We start from the raw sequence: 19465 nt of genomic DNA, 5'->3' as shown, positions 1-19465 counted from the left end.
GGGCGGGGCGGGGCGGTCGCCGGGTCGGGTCCGGGGCGGGTCCGGGTCAGACCCGACCCGTGGCCATGTCTAGATGACAGTTCCAATAATTAAGTGGGCACAATTGAATAAACCAAAAAAAGCGAGGGCGAAAATATAAAAGTAGCTCAAAGGGATAGAGACAGAATGAACAGAAGTTGTTGATCTTATCTAAAATATAAACGCGTAGCATCATTTCAGTCCACATAACTAGAGAATCACGCACTAATTTCACACACACACACACACTTTCTCTCTCACACACACACACATAACACAAAACTTAAGAGAGAGAAAATAAAAAAACCATAAAATCAAAAGATTCGTCTGTACGCGACGCCCCGACCTCGACTTTCTCCACGCACTCCTCGTTTTCTCCCTTTGTCTTTAAATATAATACCAAATCTCCAGAACTATTTTTCATCTACTTTCTCTCTCTACTCTACTTTCTCTCTCTTCAAGTACAGAATACAAGCTAAATGAATTCATTCCTTGATTCTACTTAATTAGATCCCCTTTATTCCCACAATTTTTCTGGTCCCCGATCCATTGCAAAAGCTACCTGAAACTCCATTTCAGTTCTGAGATAGCTAGGAATATGTACATGTAAGAACAAAAGCGCGTGAAAAAGGAAAGAAAATAAAAACAAAATAGCGCTTTTTTTAATTATATTAATCGAAGATAATGATGATTAACAACGGACATAATCACAGTGATTATTCGGAGAAGATGCAGAAATTTAATGATTATATCCAGGCCTTAGAGGAAGAACGCTCCAAGATTCAAGTTTTCCAGCGTGACCTCCCTCTTTGCCTCGACCTCGTCACACAAGGTATATATATACACATATATGCATATATATATGAATTATATTTATATTTGGAAATTTTTGGTGGGATTAAATTTTGGGATTTAATTAATTACAGCAATTGAGACATGCAAACAGCAGTTAAGTACAGGTGGTATACATGAGAAATCTGGATGTAGTTCTGAGCAGACATCAAACGACGACGTACCAGTTCTTGAGGAATTTATGCCTATTAAGAGGGCTGATGATTCTGATTCTGATCAAGATCAGTCCGAAGAGATTGAGAATGAAACTAGTGCTTGTAATAACGATGGGCAAATTGGTAATTTTGATAGAAATTTGAAGAAATCTGACTGGCTTAAATCTGTTCAGCTCTGGAATCAAACCCCAGATCCACCCTCTAAACAGGTTTTTTTTTTTTTTTTTTTTACAGAATATTATTATTATTAATTTATTTTTTTCAAATTTTATCTGGGATTTGGTAAATTTGGGTAAAGATTTGATCTTTTGGGGAAAATTACAAATGGGGGTTTCAGGATTCGCCTAGAAAATCTGATGTGGTGGAGGTGAAGAAAAATGGTGCATTTCATCCCTTCAAGAAAGCAAAAAGCGGCGGCGGCGATGGTGGTGGTGGGCCTATTACTGGGGCGGCGCAACCAGCATCCACTAGTTCCACGGCGGAGACAGGTGGTGGTGGTGGTGGTGGTGGTGGAGCTAAGAAGGAAGTAAAGGAAGGGCAGTCTCAGAATCGGAAGGCAAGGAGATGTTGGTCGCCTGAGTTGCACAGAAGATTCTTACAAGCAATTCAACAACTAGGTGGTGCGCATGGTATATATATATTCAAATTATTACCCACTGAATTTAATTTGTTTGTATCTGATGATTTAATTTTATTGTTTTGATTTTATTTATTTTATTTTTCTCCAATCAGTTGGTACACCAAAACAAATTAGGGAATTGATGAAGGTTGATGGTCTGACAAATGATGAGGTTAAAAGTCATTTACAGGTTAGTTAGTGTTTCCATATAATCGATCGATGCACGTGTACGATGACATTTTACCCGATGGAAATTAATCGAGAATTTTCTTGTGATGAATTATCGCAGAAATATCGACTGCACACGAGAAGGCCAAGCACTACAATTTACAACAACAATACACAAGCACCTCAATTTGTGGTGGTGGGAGGAATATGGATGCAGCCGGAGTACGCCGGAATGGCTGCAACCGGCACATCCGTGGAGGAACCCGGCGGTGGTGGTGGTGCCGCCGCCTCCAAAGAAATCTATGCCCCGGTTGCTGCTGCTGCTCCACCACCGCCTTTCCGGGAAGCAAAACACAAACCGTCGTCATTGCACTCCAGTGACGGAGGCGGCGCTCGATCGTATTCCCCGGCCACCTCCTCGTCCACACATACTCAATGATTTTGCCCCAAAAAAAAAACAAGAAATTTGTAGAATACTCGAGTTGACACTTATATGTAATATTTCAATAAAAAAAATATATAGAGGGAATTAATTAATTGTATTAGGGTTAATTAATTTAACATATACATGTGTTAATTTTGTATGTTAGAAGTTGGAGATATGCATTTGATAGTGACTGTTAATTTGATTTAATCATCATGGTCCATGGATATGGGAGATTCTCCCAAGTCTGCTGGATATTCGAAGGAGGATTATTTAATTTTTGAAAGTGATTAATTAGGACTTTGATTACGGATTAATTCTTAATTTTATTAATTATATTGTGCTATGTCAAACTCTAGTTCCTTATTGTTACTGATTATTCTGCCAATATTGTTTTTTTCTGCCCCTACATTTTTCTTCTATAATCATAATTATTTCCTCAACTCAATATATTTTTCATCTAACTGATTAAGAGCTGTAAGGGGTAAAATTAAAGAACAAAAATGCAATTAATTACTTTATGAAATTCTAAAGTAACAAATAATTTCGAATAACAAAATATTCGCCAAATAAACGAATAATATGATACAAATGGAGTATATGTTGACGTATAGAATAAAATAAATTCCTGAATCTACAACAAGAAAAACATTTAGATCAGCTAAAAAAAATAAAAAATAAAAATGAAAATATGTTAGACTGGTTCATTATATATTCGGTATAGTCATTGAAAAAAATCCCACCAAATCAGAAATCAAGAAAATTCATATCTGACCTAACAAACTTATGCAACTGTACAATAATTTCCAGAATAAATGACCGAAGCAAAGATAATGTTAGGTCTATTTTTTCTATGATACACCCGATAAAAAAAATATACTGAGTGGATTTTTACCTTGGATTTACACACATTAATTGTGGATTCACACACTATGTTACACCCAGTGGATTTTTATTTTTTATTTGTATATGAACTATAAAGATTTATGCAGTGTATTTCCGATGTAGCATAATATAAATGGTAAGTCGTTCATAGCCGATTGAATAGATATTCCAAATAGTGGGGCTGAAGTATTCCTATTCCTGCAAAAAGAAGTTTCTTAGAAAATAGTGTTAAATGTGGTGAAAGTAGAAAATTGGCTAAAATCTCCAAAAGAGGGAACATCTTTTCCATAATGGAGATCGTATCCTATACTTCTTTTCTACACGCAATGTGTGATTGATCAGAATCTTTGACTTTTTAGCCCTCTTCTTCTTTGACTAATATTATTTCTTTATATTAATTATTATTATTTTCCTAAAACTTAGGGCAACTCCAACCGAAGACCCCAAATTAGAGGCCCCAAACGTTCATTTAGGACTTGCTAAAGTGTTTTGGGGTTCCTGAAAAAGTTTTCTACTCCAATGCAAACCATCAAATTGGGGCCTCTTTTTTAAAATTTATTTAAATTTATCTACTTAAATAAAATTTAAATAAAACTATATTATGTTATAAATAAAACAAATAAATTAATTAATTAAATAAATATAATTATGTATGTATTTTGTTAATGTATATTCTTAGGAAATAAGTTAGGGATTTGATTTGATATACTTTACATAAGTTAGGAGATTTGATTTCATTGTAATTAGTAATTTCCTTGTATAGCTTTCTCTCTATGTGTATAAAAAGTGCCTCCTATGGAGAAGAATACACATCAATTTTTCCTCAATTCAATTAACATGGTATCAGAGCCAATCTCTGATCTTCTAGCAATTTTTGGTTTCCCTGTGGTGTTTTCATCTTCTTCGTTTCTCGCTTCCGCCGAAACACCATAAAACCACTGTTGTGCGTGCGTCATTGCTCCGATTCAGATTCTGATCATACCACCAAGATCGTCGTTAAACGATCTACTCATCGGTGAAAATCAGACTGCCATCGGAGATCGCACGCACCCTCACGCGCCCCGAGAAGGTTCTGCGTACAGTTTCACGCGCCACCGTACCGCCGCCGAAGAATTTTCACGCGCCACGCGCCTCCACGCGCTCTCACGCGCGCCGTACCGGCACTGAAGATTTTCACGCGCCTCACGCGCCCCGCGTCCCACGCGCCCACGCGTCTCTTTTGGCTGCTTTATGTGACGTCATCCTCACGTCATCGCTGACATCATCCTCCTCTAGCAGTGACATCACCGGTGCTTTGTCATTGCTGAGTCAGCTCGCCACGTCAGCACCAGTCATCTCGCCACATCAGCATCGGTAATCTGTTGACTTTGACTTTTGGGTCATTTTTACCCGATTTTTCGTGTAGATTTCAGTTTTTACGTCCGTTTTATTAAAAAAAAAAAAAAAAAAAAAATGGATAAAAGAGATAATTTTCTCCCTCGACCCATCAATAGTACTCTAGAAGGAACCAAAAATTACTTGTCATGGTCTCAAGCTATGAGAAGTTTTCTTAAAGGTCGAATGCTTTGGCAATATTGTACTGGTGCAATCACCATTCCTGTTCAAGCGAAAGATGAAGCCGACTCTGCCTTTGTTGGTCGTACAATTGAGTGGGACAGCCACAACCATATGATTCTTACATGGCTCAGAAATACATCCATTCCTTCAATTTCCAACTTATTGGGCAGTTATGACGATGCCAAATCCGCATGGGACATGCTAGCGACACGATATTCAACTTCTCATGGATCTATGAAATATCAGTTGGTTGTTGCATTGCACCAACTTCGCCAAGAACCAGGGCAATCCATCAATGATTATTACGATCAGTTCCGCTACATATGGGACCAAATTGATTTGTCTGAACCAACTTGGGCGTGCTCTAAAGATGCTCAACTTTGTGCTGCTGTACGAGACGAATTTCGTCTTTATGAATTTTTAATGTCTCTTGACAAAGCATTTGAACCGGTCCGAGGTCAGCTTCTCAATCGTAGTCCGCTTCCTTCTCTTGATATAGCTGTTAATGAGTTGGTACGAGAAGAAACACGTCTTGCAACTCTTCAAGTGCAGAATAAGATCAATGTCCTCGCAGTTGCTCCCCCTATCAACACAGATCAACCTTCTCATTCCGGATTCGATAGTCGGCGTAGACAATCCATCAAGAAGTTTTGCAACTATTGCAAACGCCCGGGCCACACAATTGATACATGTTATCGTCGAAACAAATCCACCGTTGCTGTTACTGAGTCCACTCCGCCAATGACTTCCACCTCAGCTGTGTCTCAGTCTTCTGGATCCACTATACATCTTACATCACCTGAACTACAAGATATAATAGCTCAGGCTATTCGTATGGCTGGTAATGCATCTCTTTCCACTGCTCTCTCAGTCCTGCCTGGTAAGTCTCAAACTTGGCTTTTCGATTCCGCATGTTGCAACCATATGACCCCTCATTCATCCTTGTTTTCTAAACTTGAACCTGCTCCACACCCTTTAAATATTCACATAGCAGACGGTTCCACTTTACATGGTAAAAACTTAGGGCCTGTTTCAACTCCCAATATTCTTGTTCCCGACGTTTTTCACATTCCTGATCTATCTTATAATCTATTTTCTGTGGGACAATTAGCTGAACTAGGATACCGTCTTACTTTTGATTACTCTGGATGTATTGTTCAGGATCCGAGGACGGGACAGGAGCTTGGGACCGGGCCTAGAATTGGGCGTATGTTTCTCGTGAATAACCTTCGTCTTCCACCTGTTGCTCCCATCTCTGTTGCTGCTGCTGTTACATCTACATCTTCTTCACCTTCTCTTGTTCTATGGCACTCTCGCCTTGGTCATGCTCCTACATCTCGTCTTCAGCACTTAGCTTCTAAAGGTCTGTTAGGTTCTGTGTCTAAAGAACATTTTGATTGCACCTCGTGTCAGTTAGGAAAACAACCAGCCTTACCATTTAGTACTAGTTCATCAGTTTCTAATAAAATTTTTGACTTAATTCATTCTGATGTTTGGGGTCCCTCCCCCGTTACTAGTATTGGTGGCTCGAGATATTTTGTTGTCTTCATTGATGATTATTCTCGTTATAGTTGGATCTTTCTCATGAAATCTCGCTCAGAACTATTGTCCATATATAGTAATTTTGCAAAAATGGTTGAAAATCAATTTTCACAGCGCATCAAAACTTTTCGATCTGATAATGCTCTTGAATATACTCAAAATGCCTTTCAAAATATCCTTCATTCCTATGGCACTGTTCACCACCTTAGTTGTCCAGGGACCTCTCAGCAAAATGGTCGAGCCGAGCGAAAACTTCGTCACATTCTTGACACTGTTCGTGCTCTCCTTCTCTCTGCGAAAATTCCCTCTCCATTCTGGGGTGAAGCTGCCTTGAATGCAGTTTATGCTATCAATCGTTTACCAAGTCCTGTTATCCAAAATGAAACTCCATACGAGCGCCTCTTTATGAAATCTCCAAACTATCATCAACTCCGTTCTTTTGGTACAGCTTGTTTTGTCCTTCTTCAACCACACGAACACAACAAACTCGAGCCTCGGTCTCGCCTTTGTTGTTTTCTTGGTTATGGAGAAACTCAAAAGGGCTATCGGTGTTATGATCCTATCTCTCATCGTCTTGGTGTCTCTCGTCATGTTGTCTTTTGGGAACATCGTCTTTTTGTTGAACTTTCACATTTTCGTCCATCTTTGAGTACCTCAGCCGAGTTAGATATATTTTCGGATGATTCTCCTTATCCTATCGACTTGTTTGAAAATAATAGTATTCCTCGCTCCAGCCCAACCCCAAATGAACAGGTGGAGAATGAACAGGTAGAACACGCACTGCCCAGCTCTGACCATGAGTCCCTTGCTCCTGCTCCGCCTGAGGATCTTACAGACCATACACCACCTCGCCATTCAAATAGGGTAAGATCTATTCCTTCTCATCTACTTGACTATCATTGTTACACTACTCTTGCCACTTTGCACGAGCCTCACTCCTATCATGAGGCTTCCACCAACCCTTTATGGCAAAATGCCATGAGAGAGGAACTTGATGCATTATCTAAAAACCATACTTGGGATCTTGTTACTCTCCCTCCTGGACAGTCTGTTGTTGGATGTAAGTGGATCTACAAGATCAAGACTCGCTCTGATGGATCGATTGAGAGATATAAGGCTCGTCTTGTTGCAAAGGGTTTTACTCAAGAGTATGGAATTGATTATGAGGAGACATTTGCTCCAGTTGCTCGAATCTCTTCAGTTCGCGCTCTCTTGGCTGTTGCCGCTGCTAGTCGATGGGATCTATTTCAGATGGATGTTAAAAACGCATTTCTAAATGGAGAACTATCTGAAGATGTCTATATGCAACCTCCGCCAGGACTCTCTGTTGATTCAGACAAGGTCTGTCATCTTCGCCGTGCACTTTACGGTCTTAAACAAGCCCCTCGAGCTTGGTTTGCCAAATTCAGCTCCACTATATCTCATTTGGGTTACTCTGCCAGTTGTTATGATTCTGCCTTATTTCTCCGTCGTACTGACAAAGGCTCCATCTTCCTCCTCTTATATGTGGATGATATGATCATAACTGGTGATGATCCTAGTGGAATTCAAGAATTGAAGGATTTTCTGAGTCAACAGTTTGAAATGAAAGATCTTGGTCACCTCAGCTACTTCTTGGGACTTGAGATTACTCACTCTAAAGATGGTCTTTACATTACTCAGGCCAAATATGCATCTGACCTCTTATCTCAAGCCGGCCTCACTGATAGTAAGATCATTGATACTCCCGTTGAACTCAATACTCACTTGACTCCCGCATGGGGGACACTGTTGTCGAATCCGTCACTTTACAGGCGTTTGGTGGGCAGTCTAGTCTATCTTACTGTCACTCGTCCTGATATCTCATATGCGGTTCATCAAGTGAGTCAATATCTATCTGCTCCAAGATCGCTTCACTATGCTGCTGTTCTACGCATCCTTCGATATCTAAAGGGTACTCTTTTTCATGGTCTTTTCTACTCTACTGAGTCACCTCTAGTACTTCGAGCATTCTCCGATAGTGATTGGGCTGGAGATCCCACTGATCGCAGGTCAACTACTGGTTATTGTTTTCTTCTTGGCACATCTCTAATATCTTGGAGAAGTAAGAAACAAACATTTGTTGCCCGATCCAGCACTGAAGCAGAATACCGTGCTCTTGCGGATACCACATCTGAGCTCCTTTGGCTTCGATGGCTTATCAAGGACTTAGGAGTATCAACATCCTCTCCCATTCCTCTTCATTGTGACAATCAAAGTGCTATCCATATTAGTCACAATGATGTCTTTCATGAACGGACTAAACACATTGAGATAGACTGCCATTTTATCCGTTCACACATTACTCGAGGTATTCTCAAGCTCTTCTCAGTTTCTTCCAAAGATCAACTTGCAGATATCTTCACAAAGCCTCATCCTAAGGGACGTCATCGTGATTTGGTCTACAACCTCAAGTTGGTTTGTCACCCTCCTTGAGGTTGAGGGGGGCTGTTAATGTATATTCTTAGGAAATAAGTTAGGGATTTGATTTGATATACTTTACATAAGTTAGGAGATTTGATTTCATTGTAATTAGTAATTTCCTTGTATAGCTTTCTCTCTATGTGTATAAATAGTGCCTCCTATGGAGAAGAATACACATCAATTTTTCCTCAATTCAATTAACATATTTTATATATATATATATATATATATATATATATATATATATATATATATATATATATATATATATAAATGTTTATAATTAATTCATTAAATAATTAAATAAGAATTAAACAAATACTTTAATGGCTAATCCGAATTGAACCCTGATATTAATACCTAATCTCCCATCTACCCACCTGCCACACACAAAACAACCCACCTCCCCATTTTTCTTCTTCTCTGCACTCTCCCACCCTCGCCCTCTGTTTTTTTTTCTCCCTCCAAATTTTGATTCCCCATTATTTTGACCCCATATTTGGGGTCCAGCTGAAGGAGATCCCAAAATAGGGCCTTGGTTGATGGCACCGTTGGAATTCGATTTTGCTATGTTGAGCCATCAAATTGGCAGTTGGTCCATTTGGGGCCTCATTTAGGGCCCCCGCTGGAGTTGCCCTTAGATACATAAGCAAAAGGACAGTTGGAATTTGTGAACGATGAATTTATTGTATCTAGGAAACCTTTTAATAGCTCATTTTTGACGATTTTGTAGATGTTGAACTTTGTGAAATATGCTGGTTGATCTTATATAATCAATGCACATATAGAAATACAAACACCCATATATGTATGTATTTATTACATTTATGGGTCGAAACCATATGTATTTCACCATCTTGCATAGACCGAATTATATTTTAAGTCTTGCACTTGAAATATTTAAAATGGGTGGCGGTGGGATTCGAACTCATGATCTTTTATTTGGCTTGACTCTGACCATCTCAACCAAAAGCTTAAGCTATTAGTGAAATGTATCATTTAATATTAATATCTCCAATAATATATATATATATATATATATATATAGAGAGAGAGAGAGAGAGAGAGATAGAGATGATCTGGAGTTTGATAGATCCGTGTGATTATGTGCAACTGAACGATTGCAAAATAACCCGTGTTTATAACATTATAAGAGAACGTAATAGATTGTTATGTTACATTTAATGAACTACGACTTTAGTTGATATAACGTAAATTATTGATTTATTGTAGTTTATAACACACTCGCGAATATGCGGAATTATCTTCTTCTTCTTTTGATCACAAAAAAAATATTGAATTCCCATCACGTAAACCTAAAACATGGCAGCTACCACTATAAAAAAACAACAAATTAAAAAAAATATATAATAATAATAATACATAAAAAAGAAATAAAAGCCATAATTATTTGATACATACTAACGTAAAAAGACCAACACTAGTTTTGTTTGATTGCCTCTTTGGTGGACGAAAAACTAAAGCCCACTTTGACGACTGTGTAATGTAAGAATCAACGGCTCTAGTCTAAGAATATTCCTTTTCCATCATTTGTTTAATTAATCATAATTAGTGGGGCTAGCTTGTTAATGGATATAAACTATTGGCGAATTGCTTAATTAATAATGTTTGGTTAAGTATATTCTTTTCTTTATATTATCTTCTAGGTCCTAGGTAAGAGAAGATACAATTTCCGATCTCACCAGAATATTGCCTTCCTTTAGGGGCCATTAATTAGTGTCTAATTAATCAATTAATTAGCGGTTTGATATATAATATGGTCGCATATGCCTGCATTAGTTGTTTGTAGAACCTCACAGACTATCAGTTGTTCTAAAATCAATTAGTGTCAGAAAATACGTAAACTCGTGCATTCAGCACACATAAGTGTTCACGACATTCGATTGTGGCGGAAGTATCAAGATCTTGAAATTTTCTTGTGAAGCCCCTACTGAATTTTATGTAGCCTTTTTTTTTCTTTTTTTTCTTTTTTTTTTTTTTTTTAATTTTTTTAAATGAATGTTTGATGAATTTCTTCTCTTGCAATGTACTACTCCATAGACCCACTGGTTTTACTTTGGACCCGGTTGGAAAAGAAAAAAAAAAGTATGAAATAATCAAATTGTCATGCTGCTTTTCGACATTTTATATATAAAAGAAAGAAACGTTGGGCAACCCTAAAAAAACTCTAATGGTATTTTTGTAATTACTTATTTTTAATATTTTTATCTACTAATTTCTAACTATAATTTTTAACAATTATCAAAATTGAAACTAAATCGTGAAGAATCCTACCCTAATGCTACATCTGTAATGATTTATTTTTAATATTTTTTCTCTACTAATTTTCTAACTAATTTTTCTCTAATAATTATTCTTAATCTATATATTTGGATTATATATCTTAACATGTAAGATTTAAAAAAAACTAATGTTATATAAAATATGAATAATATTTTTTTTGACTTTTGAAATAATATCTCGTGCATCGAACGGGAAAAAAATGATAGTATTCCTAATTCAAGGATTAGTTTAAGCAAATGATATTAGCCATGAAGGACTATATATTATCTTAATTATTTAATTATATCCCTAGCTAACAATAAAATAAATGTGGATATTATTAAAACGATAAAAGCCATGGAGGGGGTGGGGAACAAAAGTGACCCTTAATGTACAACTTAGGCCAAATGTCTCTTGCAGTTATCTAAAGTACAAATAACTAATTAAAATTAAAAAAAAAAAAAAAAAAAAAAAGAGACCAATGAAAAAAAATTCCATTTTAAGGATGTCTTCTAAGGAAGCAAAATCCATTCTTGACACATTTCTCAAACTACTAATTAAAATTAGTTTTGACTTTTGACCTAACTCCACTTGAATTAGTACTCACATCTATGGAAGTCAACGTTTTTTATATGCAGAAAAGGATCTAATTATTGTACTATGCATATCTTATAATATTGTACATCCACCTTTTTAATTGTTTTTAAATAAGATTATTCATTATGTCGACATTCTAATTGGCTCCAACTTCTTAGTTTTTTTCTGTATATATTCCTACTATTGATGAAATTAAAGAATAATCGACATTATCTCGAAGTAGAGTCGTCTAGTTGGTAGAGTAGCATAACGTGATATCTAACTGTTCCAGCTCGATTCTTCTTGCAAACACTTTTTAGGTCGATCTGGTTGCACATGACTTACTTATTACGGTTTACATATTTCGTATAGTATTGAACAATAATAAATTTACCTAGTACACATGACCGAGACTTACGATGTAGTAATTGCCTAAGATCATCTCACTATCTTGTGTCATATTTTTTATTTTCCCTCTAATATCACCAATTGGATCCCATCTATTCATTTTATTTTCTTGTTGAAGATAATAATGCAGTTTGGGCTTTAAAAAAATGAAGCACGCGTTGATGCTTGTGCTTCGACAATTGCGTTTTTATCTGTTTCAGCGATAATTTCTATAATACGTCCGAATTGATCACACTCATTCTTTATATGTCGTAGTATATGTATACAATATACATGTATATAAAGAATATAATTTTTAGTAATTACTTCAAGGTTTTGTGCATTACGAACTGTTGTGATCCGCAGGTGGAGGAACTTCGAGCGGTACTCCAGGCGTAGCCTCTAGAATTTTAGAATCTGGTACTTCTTTCGATAACATTTCCTACACAAGAAAGACGGGACTAATATATTATAGGCACCACAGATTAGCCAATTATTTTTTTTATTTTAAATTTTTAAATCGATGTATAACCGTAACGACAATGCTGAAGAACACTTCTCATGCTAAAAAATCAACAAAATATACTGATTTGTACCTTGAAATATTCCATGGTCCCTTCGGCCTTAACAATAACAGAAAGAAGCCCTTTGCCGTCAAGTTCCCCGTTTCTCATTGGCACAACAAACCTTAAAAAAAAAACAAAGAAAACAAAGATTTATATTTGGCAAGATAACATATTTCGAAAAAAAATAAAAAAATAAAATTAAAATCGGATAGTGTGACATACTTGGCTTGCAGCAACTTAGCTAGTCGAACTGCATCATCCTGCCCAGATACCAAAGTGAAACCTGGAAGGAGTTGCTTTATAACAGGCGTGATAACTATGTCGGCCTTTTCTTTCTCCAATAAATTCTCATCGTACACACAGTGGGGTTCGTAGTATAGTGACAGCTGGCGGTTAGGAGAGGTGACAATATAACTGGAGCAAGAGGTTTAAAAATAAAATAAACGTGAAATGCAATAATAATTTGAAAAAACGGGAGTCTCTACCATTATGAAATATAACGGTATTAGTATAGAATATACCCGTTCTCCGGACGTTGCCACGGTGGACCTAAAACTGGGCCTGGAGTAGCTCGAACGTTAACTAAAGTACCGTTGCTGACTTGGATATCCGAGCTTTGACCCGGTTCTAGATATGTAACCTAAGATTTTGTAATAAAAAATGTTGAGTGCTCTGTACTGAAATACTATTTAACAGAATTTAATTTCCTCAAAATGCAGGACTGCCTTTTTTTTTTTTTTTTTTTTTATTACTTTTAGTAACTTTAACCGTGGCATGCATAGACATTATTGATGTTCCCATAATCGATATTGTACTAATCACGTTGCCATTTAGTGGGAACTCAACTGTACACAAACATGATTAAAACAGAATTCCAATATGATAAAATTAAAGAAACGAAAAAAAGATTGTGAATATCATGCAGCCAAACTTCTCTATAATGCTTTTCTGCTCTGTTACTTCAAGTTAAAACACTTATTCGATTAAGCTGTTCTTCTTTTTCTAGGTAAACCTAAAAAAGTATTCTGGCAAATATGTCCTAAGATTTCTGCCCACACAATACTCTCTCCTCGGCTTCGTTTTTATTTTTTTATACATACTTTGACATGCGACCTGTATGGCTTTCTAACAATAACATATGCAATAATACGAATCTTAAGTGTCCTAATTTTAAATCCAGAATCTTTAGTGTCCTAATTTTCAATCCAGAAGAGCGTTACCACTTGTTAGAGTTAGTATGGGAATAATAATATTATACCGTTTGCTTATAGGGCTACTTATGTAACTACATCTTTCTGTATATTCTTCTCATAATTAGACATTGATCTCGGGATATTTATTTTCCAAGAGTGCATTTAGATTGAAGTATTTTAATTTGCGGAAAGAACTTAGGGAATAATTCAAAATGACTCCAAATAAGATGGATTTGAAATTCACCACAACGGCTCAAATAGTAACTTAAAAACGAGAGCTAAAGATTTGAAATCCATTGTCAGACGAATCAATCCAAGCAAGCTGTCAAGCTCAATGGATTTGTTATCACTTATTTGAAATGATCCGCTCAAATCGTTTCATCCAAACGCAGTATTCCAGGTGATTTATTCACTTCTATTCTATCTCTTAATATACCAAATTTATCACCAAATCGAACGCATCAACTAAATATTCCACCAAGTAACTTTAAACAACTTAACTCACATTGTTGAACAGAGGATCCAAAAGCGATTTAGCATTAGGAGTCGAAATAACTCTGAGATTCGGCAACTTTTGAGAAAGCGGCTTCAACGTCTTCAGGTGACAATGGTCGTCGAGGCTTTGCGTAATCAGTAAGCAGTCGATTTCAGGAAGATTATCAAGCTGCACTAATTTACACCACAAACAAATTTAAAAAAAGAGATATATATTTAATTAGGACTATAATGTAAACAAAAATAATACCTTGAAATTTTTCAAAAACCTCTTTGCAGCATCATACAGCCAAGGAATTCCAAAGTCTAGATTCCCAACCAAGATTGGATCGACCAATATATTCGCCCCTCCGATTTGCCATAACCAACTATTCCCCTGATCCACAAAATTTAAAAATAAATTAAAATCAATAAATAATTTTTTTTTCTAAAAAAGGAAAGAAAATTAACCAGATTGAAGATAATAGAAACCCTAAACCTCCAAATAAGTGAGCTTGAACACATCATCGGCACCAGAAACACTAGACTCCACTACTTTTTCTTCGGATACAGCAGTAAACACTTTTTTATTTAACCTGTAAGATAAATAAACCCAAATTAAGCGCAATTGTAATCACCAGACGCCATTGAAACACGAATTTTTACAGCTAAAAAGTGAGACGAATCCAGAAACGTGAGAGAGAGAGAGAGAGAGAGAGAGAGAGAGAGAGAGAGAGAGAGAGAGAGAGAGAGAGAGAGAGAGAGAGAGAGAGAGAGAGAGAGAGAGAGAAACCTGACCTGGGTGTTGAGAGCTTCAGTGGATTAGAATTAAGGCGAGAAAATGGTGATTGTTGAGGAGAGGTGAAAGTGGCGGTTACGAATCGGGAAAGGGGTTTTCTACTGCAGCGATTGTTGTTGCAGTAGGTGAAATGGTGGGAAGAATTGATTGGAGTGGCCATACTTTTGCTTCCTGCTCTTTTGGGCTGAAATTGGGCTTTTTATATCAGAATATTTGGGAACCAAACCAATGCATATATATGTTCCACGTTCCCCTTCTTTGTTTTTTTCTTTTTTCTTTTTATATAAGTCGCATTTTGGTGAAATAGTTTCAATTAATAGCTTTAATTTGAACTAAATTTTAGAATCTTTGATCACTCTTAATTAACTTCTTAATGGCATTTTTGCTGGTTCATTAAGTACACTGATTACTATGCGTTTTTGTGACAACATCTGAATGAGTCCTGCAACTTCTTAGCCGTTCATTCCAAAATAGTGAGTGTATTCAATATGTGACGCATTTGAATTGTTTTTCACCGTATCCATTATAAAATAAATAAAATATTCCTTACTTCGTGTGTTCCAACTGAATTAGTTACATTTTTTTTTTCTTTTTCCTCCAATCTTCTATTTCAAGATTTTAAACTTTTTTTTACAACAATCTTTGCATTTTTTAATTATATACACTGGCTTCTCTAAATTCGAAGAGTTTCGGCAAGTTGAAATATACTATATATTTAATTTTATTATATTTAAATTAGTGTTACAATATATTCGTTTGTTCAATAATATTTTTATGACTATTCGGTTGTTCCCTGAATTCCGTAAACAGTGATTTACCTTAACTTCGTCAATATTTTAGTCATATTTTCTCCAAAATCTTAACTCCTAATGAAAAAATCCGTGTTCATTCGTGCTCGTTAGAATGAATTAATGTGTACATTATACAATACAAATATGGACCGATTTTTACAAATCTTAAAACTCGCTAAGGGCCCCAATTTCTTATAACGTCCCTGCTTGTAGCTATCGAAATGTTGCTTTTCTATTTTCGTATTTTGAATATATAATATTTACTTTAATAACATGGGATTTAATACATAAAATGTGTTTATGCACATTTTTTATATATTTTACTAATAAAGTGGATATTTATACATACATTGTCCACAATTCAATTAATAATAATGTGTTTGTCCAACAATTCTTAACATTATAACATAAAAATAATACTATTCAAACATTATTAATATTCAGTTATCGAACATACTTAATTGTTGAACATTCAGATTCATATATGATTCTTCACCACTCAGATATGGATTCAACATTCAACATTCGTCGGTTAATGCAACCAAACAAAACCTTAATATGTAGCTAGTCATTAAAATAATATAACGAAAGTACTTGTGTATTTGAATTGTCCTTGGAATTTCCTTAGCTATGTAATCATTATTTGTTTGTTTGAATTGTTGAATTTGGATAGCAACTCCAAATTCAAATGAAACTCTAGCCATATATATATATATATATATATATATATATATATATATATATATATATATATATGCAACCTCAAATTTTGATCCATGACAATTCATGTTAAGGACACAAAGGTTTTAATTAAAAATAATATCAATCAATTACCAAACAAATTACAGAACCAACCAATCCCTGAAATATCCCAAAAAGAATCGGAATAATCATGAAAAATCGCACGAGAAAAAATGCCAGAAAATCTCTTAATACCGATGAATTCTAGTGAAATGTAGAATAAAATCGTACCCCCGTGTTTTTCTTTATTGCCAGAAAATAAAAATAGCTTACTGTACATATTTTTGCACAATAGTTACATTTTGAAGAAAAGTTTTTTTGCCGATTTTTGAGGTTGATAAGGAATGATGCTAACAATTCTTACGGATTCGGGCGAAGGAAGTTCAGTGTCGCAAGGGAGCTTCCCATGCCACAAGAACTCATTCTGACGCTCGTATCTCCCTAGCAGAGCAGTTAAGTCGTCGATTATTTCTTGCTTAAGAAGTAATCTCAACGAATCTTCCTTTGGCATGCTTTTCTTTGCGTTTAATAGCCCCCGACGAAGAACGCCAACTGCAATGCCAACAACTTTATCGTCGTTTTTGTCAAGGCCTTCGACAATATACTTGTAACACTTCAGCTCATGCAGTGTCTTGCAGCTCAATATATAGTCCTTCAAACACCACAAATATATTAACGAGTTTTTTAAGGTAAAGAAATCAGACAAAGAAGTGTTTAGTTCTAAAAGTTGGGGACGTTTGCAAATAAACTTTAACTTTTAGCTTATTTTAGTCAAATATCTAAATTGTCCTACTAATTGGAATTTTGATAAGGAAAATGAGGGTGAATATGTCATCACATGTCTTTTGAGTTAATTACATAAGTGCTTTTAAAATAGAAAAGTAGAGCCAAGAATGTTTATCAAATTATAGCTTAAAGCTGCTTATTTTTCTAAAAGCAGAAGCAAAAGCAGGTGTTGCAAACATTCTTAAACTGATTCAACTATATCAAGCATTAACTTTCTCTTATCACCTCACTGAATTGTGAAGGTTATGTGTTCGTTTTTATGCACGTTCCATAATATTCAACCATATTTAATAATTTTCTTCATATGCGTGTAAAAACCTTAAACGACAGATATATATATATATTTATGAAACAAACGCAGTAACTAATGATGGTAGTCCCGAGATTACCATAAGGCGAGACGAGATATCCTTGCATTCTTTAGTCGTTACTTGCAATAATAAATCCACAGCTTCAGCAAGAAACTCCGTAACGCCACAATGTAGTTTCGCTAAAAGTCCGTCGCTTTTACCGTTTTCCGCAGCCTTTCTCGCAGTTACAGCCTGAAGTTTGTTTCGTAATGAATCAAGAAAATATTCAATTACAAAAACCACAAGTACTATTTATAAATAAATAAATATATTTATGTGTTACATACCTGTGCCTCTGCCAAACAAATGAGCCTCAAAACCGAAGAAATGTGAGGAGTAGCTTCGGGGGTCCTATCTTCGGCCGGAGTTAAATAAATAAGAATTTCCCGAGATAAATAGCTGTACACGCCGGCTGCTTTTCTCAAAAGTGCAGCTGATTGAACAAGATCTGTATAATTAAGACAAACATAAATAAATTAATTACGATGTTCATTACCTTTTTCTTTTTACGTATTATTTAAAATCAATGGAAAATAAATTTTATGCTTGCCTGATGATAATAAAACTTTAAAAGCCCGGTCACGAAGAAGTGCACCGTAAAGAAAAAGGCTCATTCCGAGCTCGAAGTTTATATCGTTAACCTGATATAACTTTGGACCACCGAGATTAAACATAGACGACGAAGTAAGTACACTGCTCCATCGTATTTTAAGGTCCGAAATCCAGCTCAGCATTGTCCGATTCTTGGCTCTTACATTTAGGTGATGTACTAGGTTCTCCAATAAAGGCAAGTAATCTTCCAATTTCTGAATGTCCTAATTAAATTAAACAACACAAATTATTTTATTTTATTTTCATTTTTGAAATATTTTCACCGGTATTTATTTTACCTGTTCACTATTTGAAGTGTTCTCATCGACAGAATCGACGATTGCTTTACGTTTGGTACTCAGCTCTGTTAGATATTCGCGCGTCGGTGAATCTTTAGACGAAATTACTTTTTGATACACAATCTGGCAATTTAAAACATTTCATAATTCCATCATATAATGAAAAACGACAAGATGTGAATGAAAAAAGATAAAATAAAATAAAACTTACCGGCTTTGTTTTCAACTTGGTAAGATTAGGACAATATATCATCATCGTACACATTGTAACATTCAAAAAAGACAAAAAAGCCCCACCAAAATTCTTTTAAATCCAAATAAACCCAAATTTATTTCCAAAAGCCCACAGAAAATATTTTTTTAGCAAATTAATTAAATGAGCTCTTATATATATATATATATATATATATATATATATATATATATATATATATATATTATTATTTATGGGTGTTTGCAAATGTAGTTGAAACAATGAAACTGGATGGAAGATTGAGCTGAAACCTCCAGGAATGTGATGATAATTAATAATTGTAAGAATTTCAAGGACTTTTTCTTTGTCAAGAGACCATTTATTTATTTATTTATATATATAATATAAATACCGAGTGAATAATATACCTCAATTTTCTTATGAAAAAAAATTTATTAAAAATTAATGTATAAACATTCTGGGAGTTTTCCGAAATAGGTTTTTAATTCAGAAGTGTGTGCTGCTAACGTTGTATATTCCGATCCAAGTCAGCCTAGTAAACTATGTATGGCATTCATATTTTTTTATTTAAGGTTTCTTAAAAAATAAAAATAAAAAATAAAAAAATTGTTCTTTAAAAATATTTTCTTTTATTTATGGGTTTGGATTTTAGTTGGGATAATAAATACCCACTCAATTGTTCAAGGGGACAAGGACTTTTTTTCATTTCATTTTTTTATATATTAAATTTGAAATTTCAAGGAATTGATATCA

At 35.2% G+C, this 19465-nt stretch overlaps 3 protein-coding genes across 4 annotated transcripts; 1 reads left to right on the top strand and 2 right to left on the bottom strand.

The window, feature by feature from the left end:
- The first annotated feature begins 234 nt into the window (after nucleotides 1–234).
- LOC105954068 (transcription factor HHO3-like) lies at nucleotides 235–2530 on the top strand. Of its 2 annotated transcripts, XM_088826675.1 has the most exons (6): nucleotides 235–624; nucleotides 732–850; nucleotides 945–1234; nucleotides 1363–1654; nucleotides 1758–1834; nucleotides 1934–2530. In XM_088826675.1, the coding sequence occupies exons 1-6, from the start codon at nucleotides 617–619 to the stop codon at nucleotides 2249–2251; spliced, it is 1104 nt and encodes a 367-aa protein (XP_088682801.1). In that variant the 5' UTR covers nucleotides 235–616; the 3' UTR covers nucleotides 2252–2530. The 2 variants fall into 2 exon arrangements, with proteins under 2 accessions (XP_088682801.1, XP_088682800.1); XM_088826674.1 differs by having other exon boundaries at nucleotides 235–850.
- Nucleotides 2531–12113: 9583 nt separating this feature from the next.
- Nucleotides 12114–15220, bottom strand: LOC105965604 (Metallo-hydrolase/oxidoreductase superfamily protein). Its single transcript, XM_088826463.1, has 8 exons — nucleotides 14940–15220; nucleotides 14641–14737; nucleotides 14413–14538; nucleotides 14173–14331; nucleotides 12996–13114; nucleotides 12697–12888; nucleotides 12505–12595; nucleotides 12114–12350 (listed from the first exon to the last, which is right to left on the bottom strand). Exons 1-8 carry the CDS (start codon nucleotides 15098–15100, stop codon nucleotides 12252–12254), a joined length of 1044 nt encoding a protein of 347 aa, XP_088682589.1. The 5' UTR covers nucleotides 15101–15220; the 3' UTR covers nucleotides 12114–12251.
- A 1444-nt stretch (nucleotides 15221–16664) lies between these two features.
- LOC148766571 (pH-response regulator protein palA/RIM20-like) lies at nucleotides 16665–18848 on the bottom strand. Its single transcript, XM_088826726.1, has 6 exons — nucleotides 18710–18848; nucleotides 18499–18621; nucleotides 18159–18423; nucleotides 17896–18056; nucleotides 17648–17800; nucleotides 16665–17124 (listed from the first exon to the last, which is right to left on the bottom strand). The coding sequence occupies exons 1-6, from the start codon at nucleotides 18761–18763 to the stop codon at nucleotides 16768–16770; spliced, it is 1113 nt and encodes a 370-aa protein (XP_088682852.1). The 5' UTR covers nucleotides 18764–18848; the 3' UTR covers nucleotides 16665–16767.
- Nucleotides 18849–19465: the final 617 nt, after the last annotated feature.

This window comes from Erythranthe guttata, chromosome 12 (genome assembly GCF_056151865.1).
Source record: "Erythranthe guttata isolate IM_541 chromosome 12, IM_541, whole genome shotgun sequence".
Lineage (NCBI taxonomy): Eukaryota > Viridiplantae > Streptophyta > Magnoliopsida > Lamiales > Phrymaceae > Erythranthe > Erythranthe guttata.
Note: the sequence above shows the minus strand (reverse complement) of the source record. Positions and strands in the feature narration are given on the sequence as shown.

Excerpts from the sequence above, each read along its gene's own strand:
- LOC105954068 (XM_088826674.1), top strand. The coding sequence starts at position 703 with ATGATGATTAACAACGGACATAATCACAGTGATTATTCGGAGAAGATG. Across the intron at positions 1,655-1,757 it reads ACAACTAGGTGGTGCGCATG|TTGGTACACCAAAACAAATT; the intron begins GTATATATATAT and ends TTCTCCAATCAG. Across the intron at positions 1,835-1,933 it reads AGGTTAAAAGTCATTTACAG|AAATATCGACTGCACACGAG; the intron begins GTTAGTTAGTGT and ends GAATTATCGCAG.
- LOC148766571 (XM_088826726.1), bottom strand. The coding sequence starts at position 18,763 with ATGTGTACGATGATGATATATTGTCCTAATCTTACCAAGTTGAAAACA. Across the intron at positions 18,622-18,709 it reads CCAAGTTGAAAACAAAGCCG|ATTGTGTATCAAAAAGTAAT; the intron begins GTAAGTTTTATT and ends TTAAATTGCCAG. Across the intron at positions 17,125-17,647 it reads ATATCTCGTCTCGCCTTATG|GACTATATATTGAGCTGCAA; the intron begins GTAATCTCGGGA and ends TGGTGTTTGAAG.
- LOC105965604 (XM_088826463.1), bottom strand. The coding sequence starts at position 15,100 with ATGGCCACTCCAATCAATTCTTCCCACCATTTCACCTACTGCAACAAC. Across the intron at positions 14,539-14,640 it reads TCAAGCTCACTTATTTGGAG|GGGAATAGTTGGTTATGGCA; the intron begins GTTTAGGGTTTC and ends TTTGTGGATCAG. Across the intron at positions 12,351-12,504 it reads GGACCATGGAATATTTCAAG|GAAATGTTATCGAAAGAAGT; the intron begins GTACAAATCAGT and ends TTTCTTGTGTAG.